This window comes from Prionailurus bengalensis, chromosome C2, assembly GCF_016509475.1.
Source record: "Prionailurus bengalensis isolate Pbe53 chromosome C2, Fcat_Pben_1.1_paternal_pri, whole genome shotgun sequence".
NCBI classification, from domain to species: Eukaryota; Metazoa; Chordata; class Mammalia; order Carnivora; family Felidae; genus Prionailurus; species Prionailurus bengalensis.
In genome coordinates, this window is record NC_057350.1 from 8,025,334 (window position 1) to 8,045,328 (window position 19,995).

Here is a 19,995-nt window from a genome sequence, read left to right on the forward strand (position 1 = left end):
CCCCCAGGGAGACGAATGTCGGACACAGGGTACTGCTATGCATTTTGAGGGACGACAAAGAAAATAAGCTATTTTCTTCGGGTCTCTTTTCTTGCTCCTTGTCCTAAAAATTACTTACTGTTATGTTTTCACCCTGGGAAATGAAGTCTAGCGAAGGAGATCCAAGATTAAGAAAATGAGAGCTTCTGCTCTACTCTGACACCAAGGGCTTCTCAATGCGGGGCCACCTGCTGTCCCAGGGAGGGTTCGAAGACATCTGAAGACCATCTCAGGATACCACAATGGGCCCTGCCCGCGCCTTAATCTTAAAATTTCAAACTGTCTTCATATATGGCACTAAAAACCAACCTCTGGTATCTGGAACAAACCATCTGACCTATCAGTTCCGGTCACCACTACAGAACTGGACATAAAAACGAGTACTGAGCTTGTATTCTGAGAGCAAAGTAAAGGCCAAAAGGAAACTGGAGAAGTGCCCTGGAAAAAAATTGGCATTTGCTATCCTGTCTTTGTATTTTGTTTATGTATTTTCTATCATATGACTTACTGCAACAGTTTCACAACACAGGAGCTGAGGAGGAGGGTACAGGGACAAATGCAACAGGCATTTCGTGGGTCTTCTAGAATTACCGCAGCCTTAAGGATTTTTTTGCAGGTCATTCTAATACTCCTTAAAAATATGCTTAGGATTTTTGGAGTCTGATCCCATATAAACGTGCCACTTACCGAAGTTAAACAAAATGCTCAGATCCTAAGAAAAAAACTAAAGCCAGGTTTTTTTTTTTCTTTCTGATGAAGTCTAACTTTGTGCGGCCAACTTGCCTTTTACGGAATCACATTTAACTTTTAAAGTTAAGTTTTCTGCCTTCCTGAAAGCCACCCTCATATATACTTACATATTAATTTATAAAAGGAAAAGACTTTAGGTTACACGTTAATTCACTGTGGCAGGAGTTCCAGACTCCACACAACAAAGTCCCTGATTCGCCCCCCCATGTGGATCTGGGGAAAGAGGGACAAGATGACGTGTATTTCCTCTTGTTTCCCAGAAGGTCCAACCCTATTCAAAGAAAAACCACTGAACCCTCACATCCATTCTAAAAACTACAAGCTATTAGCACTCTGAATAGGAGAGAAACCGAATATAGTAATCACTCATATAAAGAAATGATTTTGAAAATCAAAATGATCAAAACCAAAACCTCCAATTTTCACCTTCCGGGATTTGGGAAGCCTAGGTCCACGCCACTACCATTTCCTTCTTACACATTTGACCAAACTTATACTCAGTATACCTACCAGACCCATTACCTGGACCAGGTTAATTGCATAGGAAGATTTTTTTTACTATGTTTACATCTTTCTTAATTTTAAAAAAGCATAGTAAAGAGTCTGAGGACAAATTATTCAACTGTTTATCATACATAAGACCGCATGACTATGATACAAAGGGGGGTTCTTTTTCATTTAACGTTACAATATACACAGCAAGTCCGGACCAGATCTTACAATCTGCACACAGGTATTTAACCTTTTCCATGCTGTTTATGTTTTACAATGCACAGAAGTCCTGTAACCAAACCGTGTAGTAAAGCACACAAAACTGGACTGTAACATAACACAGTATGCAGAAGCATTGGATTTTATGATTTCCTTTATGTAAATAGCGGTTTAAAAACTGCTTTCGTTTTTGGTGCTTGCTAAGATGTGGCAACCAGCACAGAAAAAAATGACCTGACCCATATAATATCTTCCCCTTATAGTCCTAAACAGCAGTAACTACTGATTCCTTTTGATATTGCTATACTCAAGATGATATCCTTTTATTCACTGTAAACTTTTATGAACTACCAAGTTCAAAAATCATCCACAGGCTTGACATTTAATTACAAAATAAATATGGATTTCCTGATTAACAACAAAAAAATTTTGTGGATTATAAAAACGGTATTTCCAAGTTTCCATTCACATTCACATAGTTTTTAAGCCTTTCTTTTTGTCACTGTTTACATATAAAAACCTGCTTTTTGTTCAGAAAAAATTGACCTAGTCAGCCACATGGAATTGACCAATAAAAAGTAATGTGGTGTTCTGCTGAGTTGTTTTGAACAGGGTTATCGGCAGAGGTAGATTACTGCTTCTTTCCTAGGCTTCTTTTGATCCTGGACAGATAAATTACTTATCTTCATTCTCCCAATTCAACCGCTCAAAAGTATAACACCCTAAAATTGGTCAATTTAAAATGGGAACACAAATTTAGCAACTGCCAGACTGTGTTACATTAAGGCAGCATAATCTCAAAACTAGGCACCTGTTAAACACCAGCCTGTTCACTTCAGGTCACGCATGAGAGTTTTGCTTTACTCGTGCTCATATTTTGGACCTGTTGGTGCAATCAAGGTCTTGCTTTCAAGTTTACAAGTAGGTTAATCAGGAATACAAGAATCGACTGCTGGTTCCATAGCTTCTGGATCCAGTGTCCCTTTACCTTCAGAAGCCTGAACACATTTAGAATGTAACAGATGCTGTCATCTTGAATTAGATGTCAATCGATTATGTTCAGAACACAGATTGCTGTAGGTGTATTGGCTATGGATTCAACAACAGTTCCAGTTTTGTTTAAGCAATAGTACAGCCATAATTTTCAACTGACATTTAAAAATGGTCTAGTTACACCTTGTGTCAAAGTGCAGGACTGCTACATTATTGGTTACAGACATCTATGTGCTATAAAAACAGCTTTGGTACAATAAATTATCAAAAAAGAAAATAAATTTTTGTAAAATTCACAGCATAATTGTGAGGCAAAAAAGCAGTCACATAAAATTCTGCATTTTTTAAAAATGTTCAGGATGAACAGAAGACATCTTTGTGCAGAAGAAATGGTGGAGATACCACGTGCCGAGAAAAAAAGCAAAAACGAAACAAAAAAAAACAAAAACAAAAACAAAAACAAAAAAAGTAAAAAGCAGGAAGGGACACAGCTGTAGCTATTTCCATCAAAGCAAACCACTACTTCTGTGACCTTCAACCAATAAGGAAGTCAACTTTATGACACACGCAAAGTGACCTTGCAATACCTTACAATTAGTGGGTCACAAAAGTCTATTTTAAAAGAAAGGCCTCTTGAATTACCCATTCTCTGTGTTTTCAGCATTAAGGACTGTCTGCAAAAGCATGTCCAAAAGTGATTGCATCTGAAATGGTAGGCTCTTCTAATTTCGAGTCCAAATCCATAAGGCCAAAGGTTATCCCAAAGACCACCACTCAGACCTCCCCAGGACTGGCCACGACTGACCCGTTGATTGCTTCTCAGTGCACCTCGGTTAGGAGACCAGTCACGTTCCATTACTATCTACCGTGGCCTCTCCAACAGGAGACCCACGGGATCCCATGTAATTGCTGCTTTGCTCCTCAGTAGGTTCAGACAGGAGAGTTCTGATCCCCGCCACTTAGCATGCTCACTGTGCCTTACAAACAAACTCCAAAACAACCGTCCCTTCCATACAGCTGAAGGTGATGTTTGTGTCAGCTGGAGGTCCCTCTTCCTTACAGTACTGCGTTTCCGTGCCCAAGTGTGTTTAGAGGACTTAAAAACCCAAATTTCCCACCCCCCACCCAAAACAAAACAAACGAGGGGGGGGAGGGGGGTAAAGGGAGGAAAAAGGAAAAAACAAAAAGGAAAAAAAACACCCTCGTGGGGCCCTTTATGCAAATTATGTGCAGTGCCTTTTTATTTTAAAATTAGTTGGCAAATGACCAAGACCAACATCTGAACATTAACTTCTGTGGAACAGAAAAGACAAAAAAACCCACTACGGCTGGGGTGTGGCAAGTTAAAATGGGGGAGGCGAAAAGAGGACACCTCTGCGCTCTCCGTGACGACGGGTTTGTGGACATGGCTCTTTGAAAAACTTCATTGTCCCTTTGCAATCTTTTCAAGTTAAAAAAAAAAAAAAGAAAAAGAAAAAAAAGTCAGCTTTGCCCTCTTGTAGCGGTTCAGTGTGTTAATCTCCTTCTGATGCAAGCAGCTTTGCACTTTGTTTTTTGGAAAAAAACACCACTTCTATAAAAACACACAAGAAACAAACTCAAGTTTCAATTTAGTCACGAGCTAGCTACAGAACTCTGTTGCACACAAACTCCTGTCATGGGGGACTCTTCTCTGTCAGCTCCTTGCCTCATCGTCAGATGTCCCTCAGTCATGTAATGTGTAGAACCTGTATTAGCAGAAAATTGGTACGCTGAATGTCCAGCTAGGCCAGTCTCTTGGCGGGGATTGGAGTAGACGGTCAAATTAACGTCCATAGCTCCATTCTGTCCAAAGTCCAAGGTGTTAGCAGCCACCGGGCGATTCTGGTAGGCCTGGTTGCCTTGATTACCGGTAGAGGAGGAGGACGTAGAGGAAGAAGTAGTTGAGGAAGACAGGGATGTCATGGAGTGGTGACTATGGCCAACCTCCATAGAATCCTGGGTAGAGGAGCTATTCGTTGGAGAATTGTAGACCCTTGGCCTGGTCCGGTTACCCAAGGCTTGTTGTCCGTGGTGGTGGTGGTGGTGGTGGTGGTGGTGATGGTGATGGGAACTATTTCCATGGTGATGATGCAATGCATTCTGTTGAGGGGCTACATGAAAGGTTGTTTCTTGAACGGGATGAGTTTCAACAGTAACCTGTGTAGGAGCTTCAGTGCCTGACCAACCAAGGGGAGCAGGAAATTGTTGACGCACCTGTAAGAAGATTTTCGAAGCATTTATTCAGAGTACTGTTTCCAAGCTTTACTTAATTTTCAATCGAAAGCTAGGACACCAGCATTTATGTTAATTAGAGAGAGGGGATTTTTGAAACTTTTAATGTGTCAGTTCTAGAACACAAAATCCCGGGCCGCCTGGGTGGCTCAGTAGGTTGAGCATCCGACTTTGGCTCAGGTCATGATCTCACCGTTCCTGAGTTCGAGCCCCGCCTCGGGCTCTGTGCTGACAGCTCGGAGCCTGGAGCCTGCTTGGGATTCTGGGTCTCCCCCCTTCTCTCTGCCCCTTCCCCGCTCACACTCTGTCTGTCTCTCTCAAAATTAAACATTAAAAACAAAAAAATTAGAACGCAAAATTCCAAGTTATGTTTGAGTGAACCAGTATTTTACTGTGAAAGCTGCAATTTTTAGCAAGCTATACCCATAAACAGGCTCATGTATTTCACTGGCCACTTTCTTTCCTGGGATGCATTGTTTGGGCCAGGGATCAGCAAACTTTTTCTGGAAAGGATCAGATAATAAACATTCTTGACAGGTTCGAAATGAATTCCTGGCTTTCCTGTAAAGCCCCTCTTCTCTCCATCTTTCCCGTTTCAGTAAGAGCACTCTTTTCATCAGCGGCTCAGTAACTCCTGCATCCACACCATCAGCAAGTACCACGGAGCGTGCCTTCGAAACGGCTCCAGCCTGGCTGCTTCCCTGGTCTCCACCACCATCCCTTCTCCCAGGCTCCTACCGTCCACCGCTCACCCACACTGCACAACCGCCTCCTAAATCAGCTCCCACCTTCCATCCTTGTGCCTTTGTTCCAATCCATTCTTCATAACAAGAAAAATCTTCTCAAAACACAAATCCAATCACTCTCCTATTTAAATTCAAATCCTTTAATGATTTCTCCGTGCACTTATTAGAAAAACAAAATAATGCAAAATCCATAGGTGGTCTGCCTCAGGGGCCACCGTTCGCCTCGCCAACCTTGTCCTCCAGCCATCCTTCCTCTTGCTACCTGGGCTCCAACACCGGGTCCTCCTCCTATTCCTCCACCCGGTAGTCGTATCTTTCCAACGTCTCAGGGCATCTGTGCCTACTGTTCCTTCCTGCCTAAAATGCTCTGACTTCTAATTTCTGCTTGGGTGCTTCCTTCCCATTTCGGTTCGAGTCTTCTCTGACCACTCTGGCTAACACTGCCTCAACTCCTGTGGCAGCAGCTACCAGCTGTCCACATGGCGGCACTACACTTCCCAGCCTCCCCTGTCCTCAGGTATGGCCACAGGACTGAGTTCTAGTCCGTGCAACACGAATGAACGTTTTGATGTTTTTATGTCACGGCCGGACCTGGCCCACCAACCAACACCTCCCACGTCCCGCCTGGTGGATGCCAGCAGACAGCCAGGCCCTAAGGGCCGGAGTTATTCGCCCAGGACACGGGAGACAGCCATGCCACTGACCTGAAAGCCCTCCCGGGACCGCTACCCAAAAAAGAGACTTCATACTCCCTTTGGCTACCATATTTTGTGGGGCCTATTATCAGCCTGGCTTACTCAAATCCTCATGCATCCCACCCAACAAATCGCCATCCTAGATCACATCCTGATACCTTTTATCAGCAGTACTTGCAATTTCTATTAATTTGACTCATTTTGTTTATCTACTCTGTCCTTAGGGGCTGGAAAATATGTCTTTTACCAGGAGCTGACATAAAGCGTTTCTTTCTCAGCGGAAGTGGTCTGGAGAGTCAAACTTTAAGACACACCACTGAAAACAATCCAGTAGAAAAAGAGGCAGAAAGTTCTCAGAAAATACTGACGGCTCTTAAACTACAACACTACTCAAATTCATGTATAAATAGAAAATAAGCAGGGTTGCCTGGGTGGCTCAACTGGTTAGACATTGGACTCTTGATTTCGGCTCAGGTCATGATCTCACGGTTTGTGGGATCGAGCCCCGTATCGGGCTCTGCACTGACAGTGTGGAGCCTGTTTGGGATTCTCATTCTCTCATTCTCTCATTCTCTCTCTCATTCTCTCTCTCTCTCTCTCTCTCTCTCTCTCTCTCTCTCTCTCTCTCTCCTCTCTCTGTCTCTTCCATAAAAAGTAAATAAACTTTAAAAAAAATTTTTTAAAGAAAAAAGAAAAACAAATAAGCAAAATAAAAATATCTTCTGTCCAATACCATTTTTCATTTCAGACTGATCAAAGGTGATCACCCCCCCCCTCCCTGATTGTTCCTCCAAAGTCTTGCTGGTGGAAGGCTAAACTGGCAAAACTAAATGGAGAGCAACTGACAGCAATTATAAAACTTACAGATCACATCACTCTCTGACCTGCGATTTCACATTTAGGGGTTCCTATCACAGGTACACTTAATGTGTATGAGTGACAGGTCTGTGGCATTCTACCATCATCTGTAATAGTAAAAAAGACTGGAAATTAACAGGGGAAATGACTTATGGAATATCTAAACACGGGAGTATCATGTGAAGAAGAAGGAAGAAAAAGTTCTCCAGGTTCTGATGTAGAAAGAGCTCCAAATATATATTAAAAATACACATAAAACATATAACGACCCCCCCAAAAAACAAGCAAAAAAACCAAACTCAAAACATCAACTTGTGCATGGCACGCTATCGTTTGTGTACAAAGATTAGGAATCTATATCTGTATGTGGATATGCATACACTATCTCAAAAAGGATACAAAAACCAATAGCGACATTTAAGTGAAGGTCTGAAGTGTAAGTGGCAGTGACCAAAGCCGAGAGAGGGGAAAAGTGTTCCAGGCTGAGCACAGAACATGTGAGAAACAAGAAAGAACGTGGTATATTCCAAAAAAATGACAAAAATCCAGTAAGACCAGAGCAAATAAAGAGGAGAAAGAATGCCCTGAAAAGGACCAGACCGTGGCAATCACTGAGACCTTCGCAGGAAGTCTAAATTCCCTTTTAAGTACAAAGGAAAGGCCAAACACTGGTTTAAAGTAGGGAAAAGCCACATCAGACTGCTTTACTGAATGTTCATGTGCCTGCAGAGAAGAAAATGGCGTTGACTGCTGAATGGAGTTAGATGCTGGAAGACCAGGTTAGAACATTCTTTACAGTAAGGCGGGCTGGAGACGGTTGTAGCAATGGGATGAAGTGAAGAAAATAAAAGCACATTTAGGATATTCAGAATTCACACAATTTACTATTTGATTCAACTGTGGGATGAGGGAAAAGACGAGTCAAGGGTCAGCTCCCCAACCTAACCCCGGGTGTAAGGCTTGAACAAATGGGTGAATCTAGGGCCATCTGTACGAGGAACACAAAAGAGAAACAGAGGCCCAGGGCTCAGGAGCGAGGTCCAGGTCAGAAACAAAGCTGGAGGAGGGACCGGTGCCAAGACGGTACTGAGGCATCGGACAGGGTGGGCGAGGTCAACCGGCAAGTGGGCAAGCCTTGGGAACATCCGTGTCTACAGGGTGGGCAGAAGAGAATCCAGGAAAAGAGACAGGGAAGGAAAGGCCAGACAAGTGAGGGAAACTCAGGGGGCATCCTGTCGAGGGAAAAAGAGGGCAAGTGCCTCAAAGGGCAGGGAGGAGCCAAAATTGCCCACGTGGGTGAGGAGCAAAAAAAGACAAGCCTCTGAATGCCCGGCACCGGCCTCCTCAGTGGCGGCCGCAGGTGACACTTGCAGCAACGGTGTCCCCCGCCGGAGCAGACCGAGGAACTCTTCACGGGTCCAACACAGCCACCACAGGCTAGCACGACGTAGGGCCAAACAGACACCAGACAGACACGGGCCAGGAGGAGGGCTGGCTCCAGCTGGGAGAGACCTGGGGGGATCAGATGCTGACAGAAGAAAATCAAGCGGACCCAGGAGCCAGAGGCTGAGCAAGAGGTCAGTTTCTACAAAGAGTAGAAGGGGCAGTGGAAACAGTGCCTACAGAGAACAGGGGAGACACGAGGAATGGCGAGCCCGCCCAGAGGCTGGGCACTAGGAACTGGCAACGGCACCGACCATGCCAGCTTGCTGCTTGTGGTCTTCTCCCGCAGCGCCCAGCAGCCCCAGCCACGAGAATGGGGCGTGATATCCAGCAACCTGTTCTGACTTCGCTTTTACCAAATGATACGCCGGCCCCTCGTCACACAGCACCGTGACACAGTGCCCAGTGTGAGTTAGTATTTTACAAAGAGTATTTCATAAATATTTTTACTACCAACATCTGCTTCATCCCATTGAAAATACCCGATTACAGACTCTTCTTTAACACATTTCAAAAACAAACGAGGGGGGCCTGCATGGCTGTCGGGTGAGTGCCCAACTTCGGTTCAGGTCACGATCTCACCGTCCGTGAGTTCGAGCCCCATGTCGGGCTCTATGCTGACAGCTCGGAGCCTGGAGCCTGCTTCAGTGTCCTGTGTCTCCCTCGCTCTCTGCCCCTCCCCGCCTCAGTCTCTGTCTCTCAAAAGTAAATAGATATTAAAAACAAAAGCAAAAGCAAAAAAAAAAAAAAAAAAAAAACCCCAAAATAACCCCAAAACAACATGGAGGTGAGAGACCACAAACTGATTCGGAATCAAGGACCATTAGTGACCAAAGATCACAGGAAGCGGCCGGAGCACAGTAATGAAGAGCACAAGCCAGGGAAAGTTACTGAACCCATCAAGGGTCAGTTCCCAAAGTTAAAAGGGAAACTCGAACAGCATAAGGCTCCAAGTGCTACTGTCGTAAATGAGATAAACACAGCGAATAACAACTGGAACAGTGGCTGGTATGCACCCAAGAAATGTTAGCTGCTTCTACATAACGAGGGAGAAAACTGCAAAGACATGCTTCCTTAGTTACGGACAGGGCGGAATTCCCTACACACGTGGAAGCTACTGAGACCCCGTGGGGTAAACGACACGACCATCGGAAGTGCGCTTGGTGCCCACCGCGGCCCCGGCCGGCTGCTGCGGGGCCGGGCCTCCACGGCGGGGAGCTCACCTGGGGACTGTGAGTCTCACAGTCCATGGCCTGGACGGCAGCTGTGAAGTGCCCGCCGCTGTGCCGGTGCTGGTGCGTCGGGTCTGACCTGGCTCTCCCACTGTTGCTCGTCCCCGACGATCCACCTTCGGGATCACAACACAGTACTTGTAAGTCTGAAGTTAACTTTGCTCAAGTATGTATTCCAACACTCACTTAACACCGAAGGTACGGCACGTACAAAAAGCTGTATGAACCTCAAAGCGTATCAGGAAGTCATCCAATTCTCTAAGTTCTTTCACACCGACCAGTGAACTAATACACGACAGTCTGGTTTGGGTTAAGTTAGGGGAAAGTTCAAGCACATGAACAAAGTATCTCTACTTAAGAAACCAAAGGAAAACTTTGGCTAAGAGGGGCGCCTGTGGGGCTCAGTCGGTTGAGCGGCCAACTTCGGCTCAGGTCACGATCTCGCAGTCTGTGGGTTCGAGCCCCGTGTCGGGCTCTGTGCGGACAGCTCAGAGCCTGGAGCCCGCTTCGGATTCTGTCTCCCTTTCTCTCTGCCCCTCCCCTGCTCATGCTCTGTCTCAAAAATAAATACAAACATTAAAAAAAAAAAACATTAAAAAAAAAGAAAGAAAGAAAGGGTTTCGTTTCCAACTGCCAAGCAGAATTTATCACGGGTAATTAAGTATCAGAGCTTGGGGACAGGTGAAATGTTTCACTAACTACAAAGGGTAGATTTAGGTAAAACAATGCCTCCCTATCCCCACAACCAATTCTTCAAAGACTTTACAGTAACCCCCACCTTGGAACAAAAATAAGAAACGCTTCCAGGCCTCCCCGAGTATCAGAAGGACCGACCTGAGCTGGAGGACGTGCTGGAGGTGGTTCCGGAGGACTGTGACTGCTCCATCGCGGGACTCGTGGACACGCTGTTACTGGTGTTTGTACCTTCGTCGGCTGTCTTCTTGAAAAAACTGTGCTGCAGGGCATAGTATGGTTGAATTCGAGTTTTGGGGTCATAATCAAGCATCCTTAAAATGAGGTCTTTGAACTTCAAGTAGTCAGCCACGGTATGACCCGATTCCCCAGCACGACGCCCACCAGGTCCTCCTGTTTCTACTCCGAGAATATTATGAAGTTTACGGGTTCCTGGTGGTTTATACTCCTGAAGAGAAGATAAAAAAAAAAGCTTTCTCTAAATGTGATGGAGTATGTAAAAGCCTGCATAACTTCAAATATGCTTAAATATGCTATATATTGAGACCTTTATTAAAAAGAACGCTTTATACTCAGATTCTCTGGATTTTCACACATTACTATTCCAAACGCGCTTGTTGTTGGAGAAATTCAAAATAATTTCAAGACCAAAAATGACTATAAAGACCATGTAGCCCAGGGGTCAGCAAACAAAGGCCTAGCCTGGGCTGTTTTTCTACAGCTTCAGCTACGAATGGGTTTTATATTTTTAAAGGTTGTAAAAACAAACAAACACAACCACATAATATGCAATAGAAGCCCACAAAAGCCTTAAGCTTTTACCTTCTGGTGCGACCGCTGCTCCGGCCCAGTGGTCTGAATCGCTTTTCTGCCTGATACACGTGACCTTGGATGCACTTCCTTTCCTAACAGTGGCTCTCCAAAGCTGTGGTAATCACTCCAAGTGAAGATTCACTGGTTTAACCCTACACGCTCGGATTTACCGTTCTCATTTCGTTTATTTTTTTAAGTAATCTCTACACCCAGTGTGGGGCTGAACTCATGACCCCAAGACCAAGAGTTGCATGGTCTTCAGGCTGGGCCAGCCAGGCGCTCCCCCACCACTTTCATATTTAGATAAAGAAATTAAAAGCATTTAGAATATGCTGAGTAATAAATTAACACGTGTTGAGATTTTTCTGAAAACTCCTTTTTTAATAGATGGTGGTAGAACCCTTAAGACGCTTATGAATATTGAATTTATCCAGAATGGCATCACCGATTTTTGCTTCTAGTGACAACGCAGAAATTTGTAAGAGACCACGGCTCTCACTCTGAAAGCAAAAACAAGCCAGCAGGTAGGCCACAAAATCATTCCATTTAAAAAACCCATCTGAGTGCCAAGAACTAAACAAATCAGAGTTGACTGAATTCCAGAAAATGAGAAGCCCTTTCTAGGAGAGAAGAGACCTAAGGCGAGGGAAGGAGCAAATGCCAGAGATGTGGGTAAGAAGAATCCAGCCCAACTCTGAACCAACTCCTGGCAGTGTGGACGGGCCAAAGGCGGAGGGCAGGCGGAGAGCCCAGACATGAGCCCCCGGGGAACTGAGCGGCAGGACGGACAGACTGCCTGGGGCAGCAGGGCTGCAGAGAGAGCACTCAGGTCTCCACAGACACTGCTTAAAACCTAGGAAGACGGTGGAGAAGAGAATCTAGGTGGAGCGAGCAAACAAACAAAGCAAGGCCCAGCTTCAGCTCAGCTACAAAGGAGATGGACGGAGTCCCATATGACGGAGTAAGAGGTGCATCTCTTTCTGGAGGGAGGGTTTACTTCCATCACAACTGTTCTCAGATACAAAGTCCAGCGTGCATTTAAAAAACTACAGACACAAGAAATTTTAAAAAGATGGGTCCATAAAGTGAAAAAATTAGTCAGAAGACCCACGTAAGTAAACCACCCAGATGCTGAAACTGGCAGGCCGGCATTACAAATAACCATGATAAACAAATAGGTAAAAGAATTTAGTTCAAAAGGTGCACATGTGTGAATAGATGGGGGGTTACAGAAGACCCAATGAAACCTTTCCCTGAAAGGTAAGTGGAAATGCGGAAATGTTAGAACTAAAATATGCAATATCAGAAACCAAGAATTCACGTAATGGTTTTAACGGCAGACTGGACTCGGCAGAAGAAAAAAAAAAATCAGTGAATCAGAAGACAGAGCAAAGGAATTATCCAAACTAAAACAAAAAAGAAAACAGCATGAACAAACTGGAGACCTCTGAGATCATGCAAGGCCTGTCACACACATTTCAGTAGAGAACTAGAAGGAGAAGAAAGACTGAAGCAACACATACTGGAAAAGACACAGTCTTAGGAAAAACTGACGAAAGCGATCAACCCACAGACCCAAGAACTTAGCAACTCCAAGGAAAATAAATACAAAGAAAGCTATACCTAGAGACATAAGAGTCAAATTATTGAATAACTGAACAAAAACAGAAAACATCAAAATCAACCAGAAGGAAGGGGGAAAGGGAGAAACATTACATATAGAGAAGGACACTTAGAAAAGCCACTGGCTTCTCTTTAGAAACAACGTGATACACAAAGCAATGTTATAACCTCTTTTCTCTTTTGCTGAAATGTCAACCTAGAATTCTACATCCATGGAAATGTCCATTATCTTCCTTGAGAAAGTAAATAAAGATATTTTCAGATAAACAACTGCTGAGAGACACCATCAGCAAAAGTTATTCCCTACAAAATAAAAAAGTTAGACGAAGTTCTTCAGGCCGGAAGCCAAGAAGGGTGGGAAGGAATCAAGAACATACATAGGTAAACAGAAAAGACCTTTTTAGTATCTTTATTTTGTGTGTGTTTCAAAATTTCTTTAAAAGTCCCTTTTTATTTAAGCAGTCGATGTGTCTGCTGTGAGGGTTATAACATATGCAGAAGTGACGTATGATGCCACGTGCACAAGAGGTAGACAGTTAGACAAAAGGGCATGCTTGATCGAGTGGTGTTACGTGAACGTCAACTGATGCATTAAGGGTACATATAACATTAAAAATTACACACAGGGTAAGAGCTAAAGGGTCAAGAGAGGAGATGAAATAAAATACCAGAACACCAGAAAGTACTCCATTGACCCAAAAGAAGGCAGGAAAGAAGGAATGGGGGAAAAAGGTGAGACAGAGAACAAATATTGTAACAGTTAAAACCTAAACTTCCAAATAACTAAATGGGTTAAAAACTGAACGTGAAAAAAAGAGACTGACTGGATTAAAAGGCTTGACAACTAAATGTTGCATACAAAAGTCGTATTTCAAATATAAATACAGACAGATTTGACGTTAAAGGGCACAAAAAGTACAGACTATGAAAATGTTACAAATAAGAAGGTTGGTACAGATAGTGTAATACCAGACAAGTCTGACTTAACAATTAGAAATATTACTAGAGATAAAAAGAGACATTTCCTCATAATGAAAAAGTCAATTTATCACAGTCACAACAATACTAAATGGGTACACACCTACTAAGAGAGCTTTGAAACACATAAAGCAACGAAAGGGAGATTAAGACAAATCCAGAATTACCACTAAAGGTTAACGTTCCCCTCTGTCATTGATAAAACAAATATCCACAGGCCGACACATGTACACACACATATAAAATAAGGATGTAAAAGATATGAAAAAAAAAAAAATCGAACAACCTGACCTATACTGACATCGGTAGACCACTACACCAAACAACTGTATAAAATGCAATTCTTTGCAACGGCACACAGGACATTCACAAGGTGAGATTACCTGCTATATTCTAAAACAAGTCTCAATGAATTTCATTTAAAGGAGTGAAATCATGTTTTCTGACCCATGATGCTATTGAATTAGAAATCAGCTAACAATAAGATACCTAGAAAATCCTCAAATATTTTGAAATTATACAACAACATTCTAAATAACAATGAGTAAAAAGAAATCACAAGGGAAATTAGAAATGTTTCAAAATCAATGAGACTTAAAATATATCAAAAGTTGCTGCATGCAGCTAAAGCAATAGTTAGAGGGACATTTATACCATTAAATGCTATGAGAAGAAAGTTTTAAATGAATGATCTAAGGTTCCACCTTCAGAAGCTAGAAAAAGCCAATTTAGCCTAAAGTAAGGAGAAGAAAAAGAAATAACAGAGAAAAGCACCAGTGAAATAGAAACAAGACGAAGCAACAGTAAAAACAAAACAAAAGACTGGTTGTTTGAAAAGACCGGCAAATTTGACAACCACTAGCAAGAGTAATGGGAGAAAGGAGAAAACAGGAATGACCGATATTAGGAATACAAGAGAGACTGTATCACTACAGATCCTCTAGAAACTACAAAGATAATAATGAAATATTAGGGGTCATTTTATGCTGACAAAGCCAACAACTTAGATGAGGACAAGTTGCTTGAAATCCATACCTACCAAAATGGACTCAAAAAAGAAACTCCAAATAGCCACATATTTACCAAAAAATGTGAGCTACAATCAATAACCTTCTAACAAAGAACATCTCCAGTCCTGATAGCTTCATCGATGAACTCTATTAAACATTTACAAAAGAAATAATGCCAATCTTATACAAACTCTTTCAGAAAAATCAAGAAAGAATACTTCCCCAATAGTTTTATGAGACCAGCAGAATCCTGGGATCAAAACCTAATGAAGGCATTATATTAAAATTTTAGACAAATATTCCTACCAATGCAGACTAGCAAACTGAACCCAGCAATATGTAGGAAGTGTGGTTTATCATAGGTTGAGCTTAATATTCTAAGAGTTATTGATGTATTTTACCACGTAACAGGGAAAAAACCATATGATCATCTCTACAGGTGCAGAAAGCATGTGACAACATTCAAAACCCACTCATGATTTAGAAAAACAAACAAGCAAGACACTTCCCTAAAAACACAGGAAACTACTCCTTCAACCCGACAGAGCTACGAGACACATACACAACGAGCACTATACTTAAATAGGTATGCTTTCCCACAAGATTGAGAACACGGGGAGATGTCCGTTCTCACCAAAACTACTCAATATACGGAGGTCCTAGTCAGTATGATAAAACAAGAAAAATAAATAAAGGCATACAGATTGAAAGAATAAAACTGTTCATTTGTGGAGGATGTGAGTAAGTAGAAAGCCCTACAGAATCTAAAAACAAATAAAAAACTAGAACAAATAGGTAAATGTAGCACGATCTTAGGATACGAGTTAATATACAAACTCAATTCTATTTCCACATATTTTCAATGAAAGTAGAAAACGATACTTTAAAAATGACATTTTAATGACATTTAACGATACTTTAAAAATTGTATCAAAAAAATCAGAAATTAAATAAAATGAACTAAAAATATGTGTGAAATTTCTGCACTAAACCCTACAAAATGTTGTTGAGAAGAATGAAAGACTAAATAAATGGATAAACCATGATCACAGACTGAAGACACAATACTGTTAAGATGTCCACTCTCCTGGATGGACCCTTAATGCAATCCAAACAGAAACTCCAGCAAGACTTTTTTTTTTTTTTTTTTTTCAGACTTATAAGCTGATTCTAAAATCTCTACATAAATAAAAAGGACCTGGGGAACAGGGAGGGGAAAAAAAAAACTGAAACGGAAGAAAAGATGCTGGTGAATTTACACTACCTGCATTGGGGACTTCCCACACGGTATGGAACCAGCACTGTCGTACTGGTTCAAGGACTGACAAAGCAATGTAACAGAACAGGGTGCAAATACAAGCCCGCACAAAAAAGAACAATAACTGAATAAAAGCACCCAGATTGACGGGGAAAGGCAAGTATCCAACAAACGATGCTGTAACTCTAAGGCAGGCATCTGGGGGTGTGAACATCAACTCCTACACCTCATTCCATCCTTAAAACTTAATTCGAGATGAACCCCAGGACTAACCATAAAAGCTAGGATCAAAAAATCTTTTTAAAGAAAGCACAGAATACCCTTACAAACTTGAGGAAAGCAAAGATTTCTTCAGATACAAAGCCTTCACTAAAAAAAGTTGACAAATTTGATTTCATTTGAAAATAGTAAAATTTCCCACTCATCGAAAAAACACCACTAAGAAAAGAAATAGTAAACTACAGTCCAGGGAAAAAATATGGACGCATGTATGACGAAGCACTTATATTCATTATGTGTAAAACAAGAACAAAAAAAACTCCAACTCAATTAAACAACTCAACAATAAATGAGTAAAAGACTGGAAAGATGGTCACAAAAAAAGCTCTACGAATGCTTAAAAAGCGCATACCATTAGTCATGGGGAAATAAATGCAAATGAAACCACTACGTACGTCCGCCCGTCAGAATGGCTAAGTTCAGAAAGAGAGACCACGTCAAATGGGGAGGATGTCACACAACTAGAACCCTCGTACTCAGTAGGGATGTAAAATGATGAAAAAATTTGGAGAAGTGTATTTTCTCATGAAGATCAACACACATATACCCTGTGACCTGGCAATTCTACCTCTAGGCAATGACCCTAGAGAAATGACAACACACGTGTACAAAAGATTTATGCAATAATGTTCCCAGAACTCTTATTCATAATAGTTCCAAACCGGAAACAACCCAAACGTCCACGGACAGGTACATACAGATAAACGACAACATTTTAATTCGATAGAATACTATGAAGCAGTAAAATGAAATAACTGTTGACACACACAACACGCATGAATTTCCAAAAATGTTTGTTAAAGTGAAGGAAACAAAACAGTAAATACTATAGGACTACATTCATATGAATTTTGCCTATGAACAGGCAAAAACTAACCTAGGACGAGAGAAATCAGAAAGTAGGGGTGGGATGACAAAGGGTCACAACAACATTCTGTTATCTTATTCTAGCTAGTGGTTATATTATTGTATCTAAACCATACTTCAACAAATCAGCATCTTAATTCTTCATCCACTTTCCCCACCAAAAAAACACATACACAGAGTATAGATATCATTACTAGGCAGCTAAAAGGGGCTCTTGACACATAGGTGAGAAATTACAAGTAAAAATAAAATCACTGAGAAAATAAACAGTACAAAGATACCCAACGACAGCACACGCAATGAGTTCATACTTATGGTTAAACTCCCGAGTGCAGCCTTCATAAAGTAATCGTTTGGTTCTGGATTTGAGTTTTTGGTTGGTGCAAAATTTACCTATGTCCGAAGACAAATACTTATTTTATACTTTAAGTTTCTTAAATGAGTTACTAATTGCAACTAAGGGAAATCTTATAAAACCCACAGTTAAGTAAGAGGTATTAAATACAGGTTAAGATACTTTCAATTTTAAGAAGGGAAAAGATTTATCTACTCTTTTCTGAAATGCCCCCCCCCCATAATTTTGTTAAAAAGTAATTATAGCTCAGTTTGGGAGAAATGATAGGTTTCAGCCCATAGTAGCTTCACTGTGGTTTTATAAGGCAGAGATGTGCATGGGATGGGATGAATGTTTTCTTTAGAAAAAAAGAAAAAACTGGCAGAAAAAAAACAACAAAAAACAAAAAGATTCCAAATGGAGAAAGCAGTAGCCACCTGTACTGCGGAGAGAGAAAACACGAAGGAGGTTTCATGCCCTCCAACTCTATTTCAAATCGACTGGCTGGAGCTACCTTGAATGCTGGTGAAGCTAAGGATCCCCAGGCTGTGCTCTGGTTCAAGGGGAAAGGGGCCATGACTGAGAAGCTCGCTCCGTGGATAAAGGCAAAAGGATTCAGGATGCTTGCGTGGTGTCTGCCATCCCTTCCTTAGCGGGAGGAGGCTGACTGTGGCTGCCAGATATTGCCCTGCCCAGAGCTCAGAGAATAAGGCAGAGTGCAGTAAGTTACAACCAGGTATGAAAGATACAATTACGGATGTATTTTTAAATCTTCTAAAGAAAATCGTTTGGTATTAAAAGCCTACGTGAAGGTGAATTAAAGCCAAGAACCATCACCTTCAGTTCACTGGAAAGGACACCTGGTGGCAGCATCGCTAAAACGCAAGGGGCAAAATACAAAGTGGCGCGGAAATCGTCCTAGGTGGCAACAACGTGTTTTAACTACAACCCCAAGGTGTCTGGTGCAAAGATCACACACCATCGGGTATTGATACATCACGTTCATCTTACACCAGAGACAAACTGGATTACAAAACACATGATTATTTTCACATTTATATAAAACAAAAAGTAGATCAGGATGCGAAACTGCCATCCTTCACTCTGTTAAACTGACGCAGTCTAGCGATCTGAAACCAGAAGAAAATTACTACAACAACCTAACATTCTGAAAACCTTAATTGCAAGGGTTTTGGACCGACATCCCTGCCGTCCATGCCACCGAGCTAGGAACCAGAACTGAAATCTGCCGAAGGATTACGGAGTCGGTTGATACTCTTGCCACAAATCGCCCAAGTCAAAAATTCTTTTCTCCCGTCGGAACTAATTGTTTTGAAAAAGCCGTTTACTGCAATCCTGACCTCTACTGCCCACAGCTGCAGTACTGTTTACTGTGACGTCGTTATGTACACTCACTGTGACAGACAGAGGCTGAACTTTCGGATTCTACTGCTGAAATGAGGCACGGTGATTTGATCAGCTGTGTCACACGGCAGACATACGGTTTCCAACATGAAGCCTTAACTCTGCCCATTAAACACACACTCGTCCATACAGACAGTCCAGGGCAAACTATACCCAACTTTTGAAGAAAGCAGACGCCTAGGTTATTAATGAAATTGTTAACGGAGACACTGATTTCAAGTAAATACAAAGTGAGCTACCAACAGCTGCAGTGAAATAAGTAACACAGGCTAAATAAATATATATGTAAAAATATAAATAAATAAATCAAGTTTCCCTATTTTACCCGTTTTCCATCTTTGGTCTTCTTTAAGTTCCAAGTGCCATCTGGCAACTTCTCAAAGAACTTTCTTGCTTTTGGTGCTTGGTCAAGAATGTGAGCAGGTGGAATACTCAGAACTTCCACTATTTTATTCATCTGATCTACCTGTATTAAAAATAAAAACAAAAACGCCTGTAACTTCTACTGTAGTACATCCTGCTTCTCCTCACCAGTTCATTCGTTCATCCATAAATTTTATTATTTTCTTTTTAATTTTTTGGTAACATTTTATTCATTTTTGAGACAGAGAGAGACAGAGCATGAACAGGGGAGGGTCAGAGAGAGAGGGAGACACAGAATCTGAAACAGGCTTCAGGCTCTGAGCTGTCAGCACAGAGCCCGACACGGGGCTCAAACCCACAGACCATGAGATCATGACCTGAGCCGAAGTTGGATGCTCAACCGACTGAGCCACCCAGGCGCCCCTCATCCATAAATTTTAAACAGAGCATCTTGCGCGTGTCAGGCACTCCTCTTAGGCATTGAGCACACGATAATGAACAAAAGAGATACAGTCCCTGCCCTCCTGGAGCCCACCATTCCACACAGGGCAGGGCAGACAATTAAACAAATGAACACATAAAATCAAATAACCATCCAAAAAAAAATCCCACAGGCTTAATAAAGTGTGGAC

General features: G+C 42.0%; 1 protein-coding gene across 5 annotated transcripts in view; it reads right to left on the reverse strand.

Annotated features, from left to right (window-relative positions):
* Positions 1–1,391: 1,391 nt before the first annotated feature.
* DYRK1A (dual specificity tyrosine phosphorylation regulated kinase 1A) overlaps positions 1,392–19,995 on the reverse strand; it is a 150,462-nt gene continuing 131,858 nt past the window's right edge. For all 5 annotated transcript variants that reach the window (XM_043593604.1, XM_043593606.1, XM_043593607.1 and 2 more), the window contains 4 exons: positions 19,326–19,466; positions 10,555–10,861; positions 9,712–9,836; positions 1,392–4,728 (listed from right to left, as the gene is read on the reverse strand). In XM_043593604.1, the coding sequence (XP_043449539.1) occupies positions 4,108–4,728; positions 9,712–9,836; positions 10,555–10,861; positions 19,326–19,466 (1,194 nt within the window). In that variant the 3' untranslated portion in view covers positions 1,392–4,107. The remainder of the gene's footprint in view (positions 4,729–9,711; positions 9,837–10,554; positions 10,862–19,325; positions 19,467–19,995) is intronic.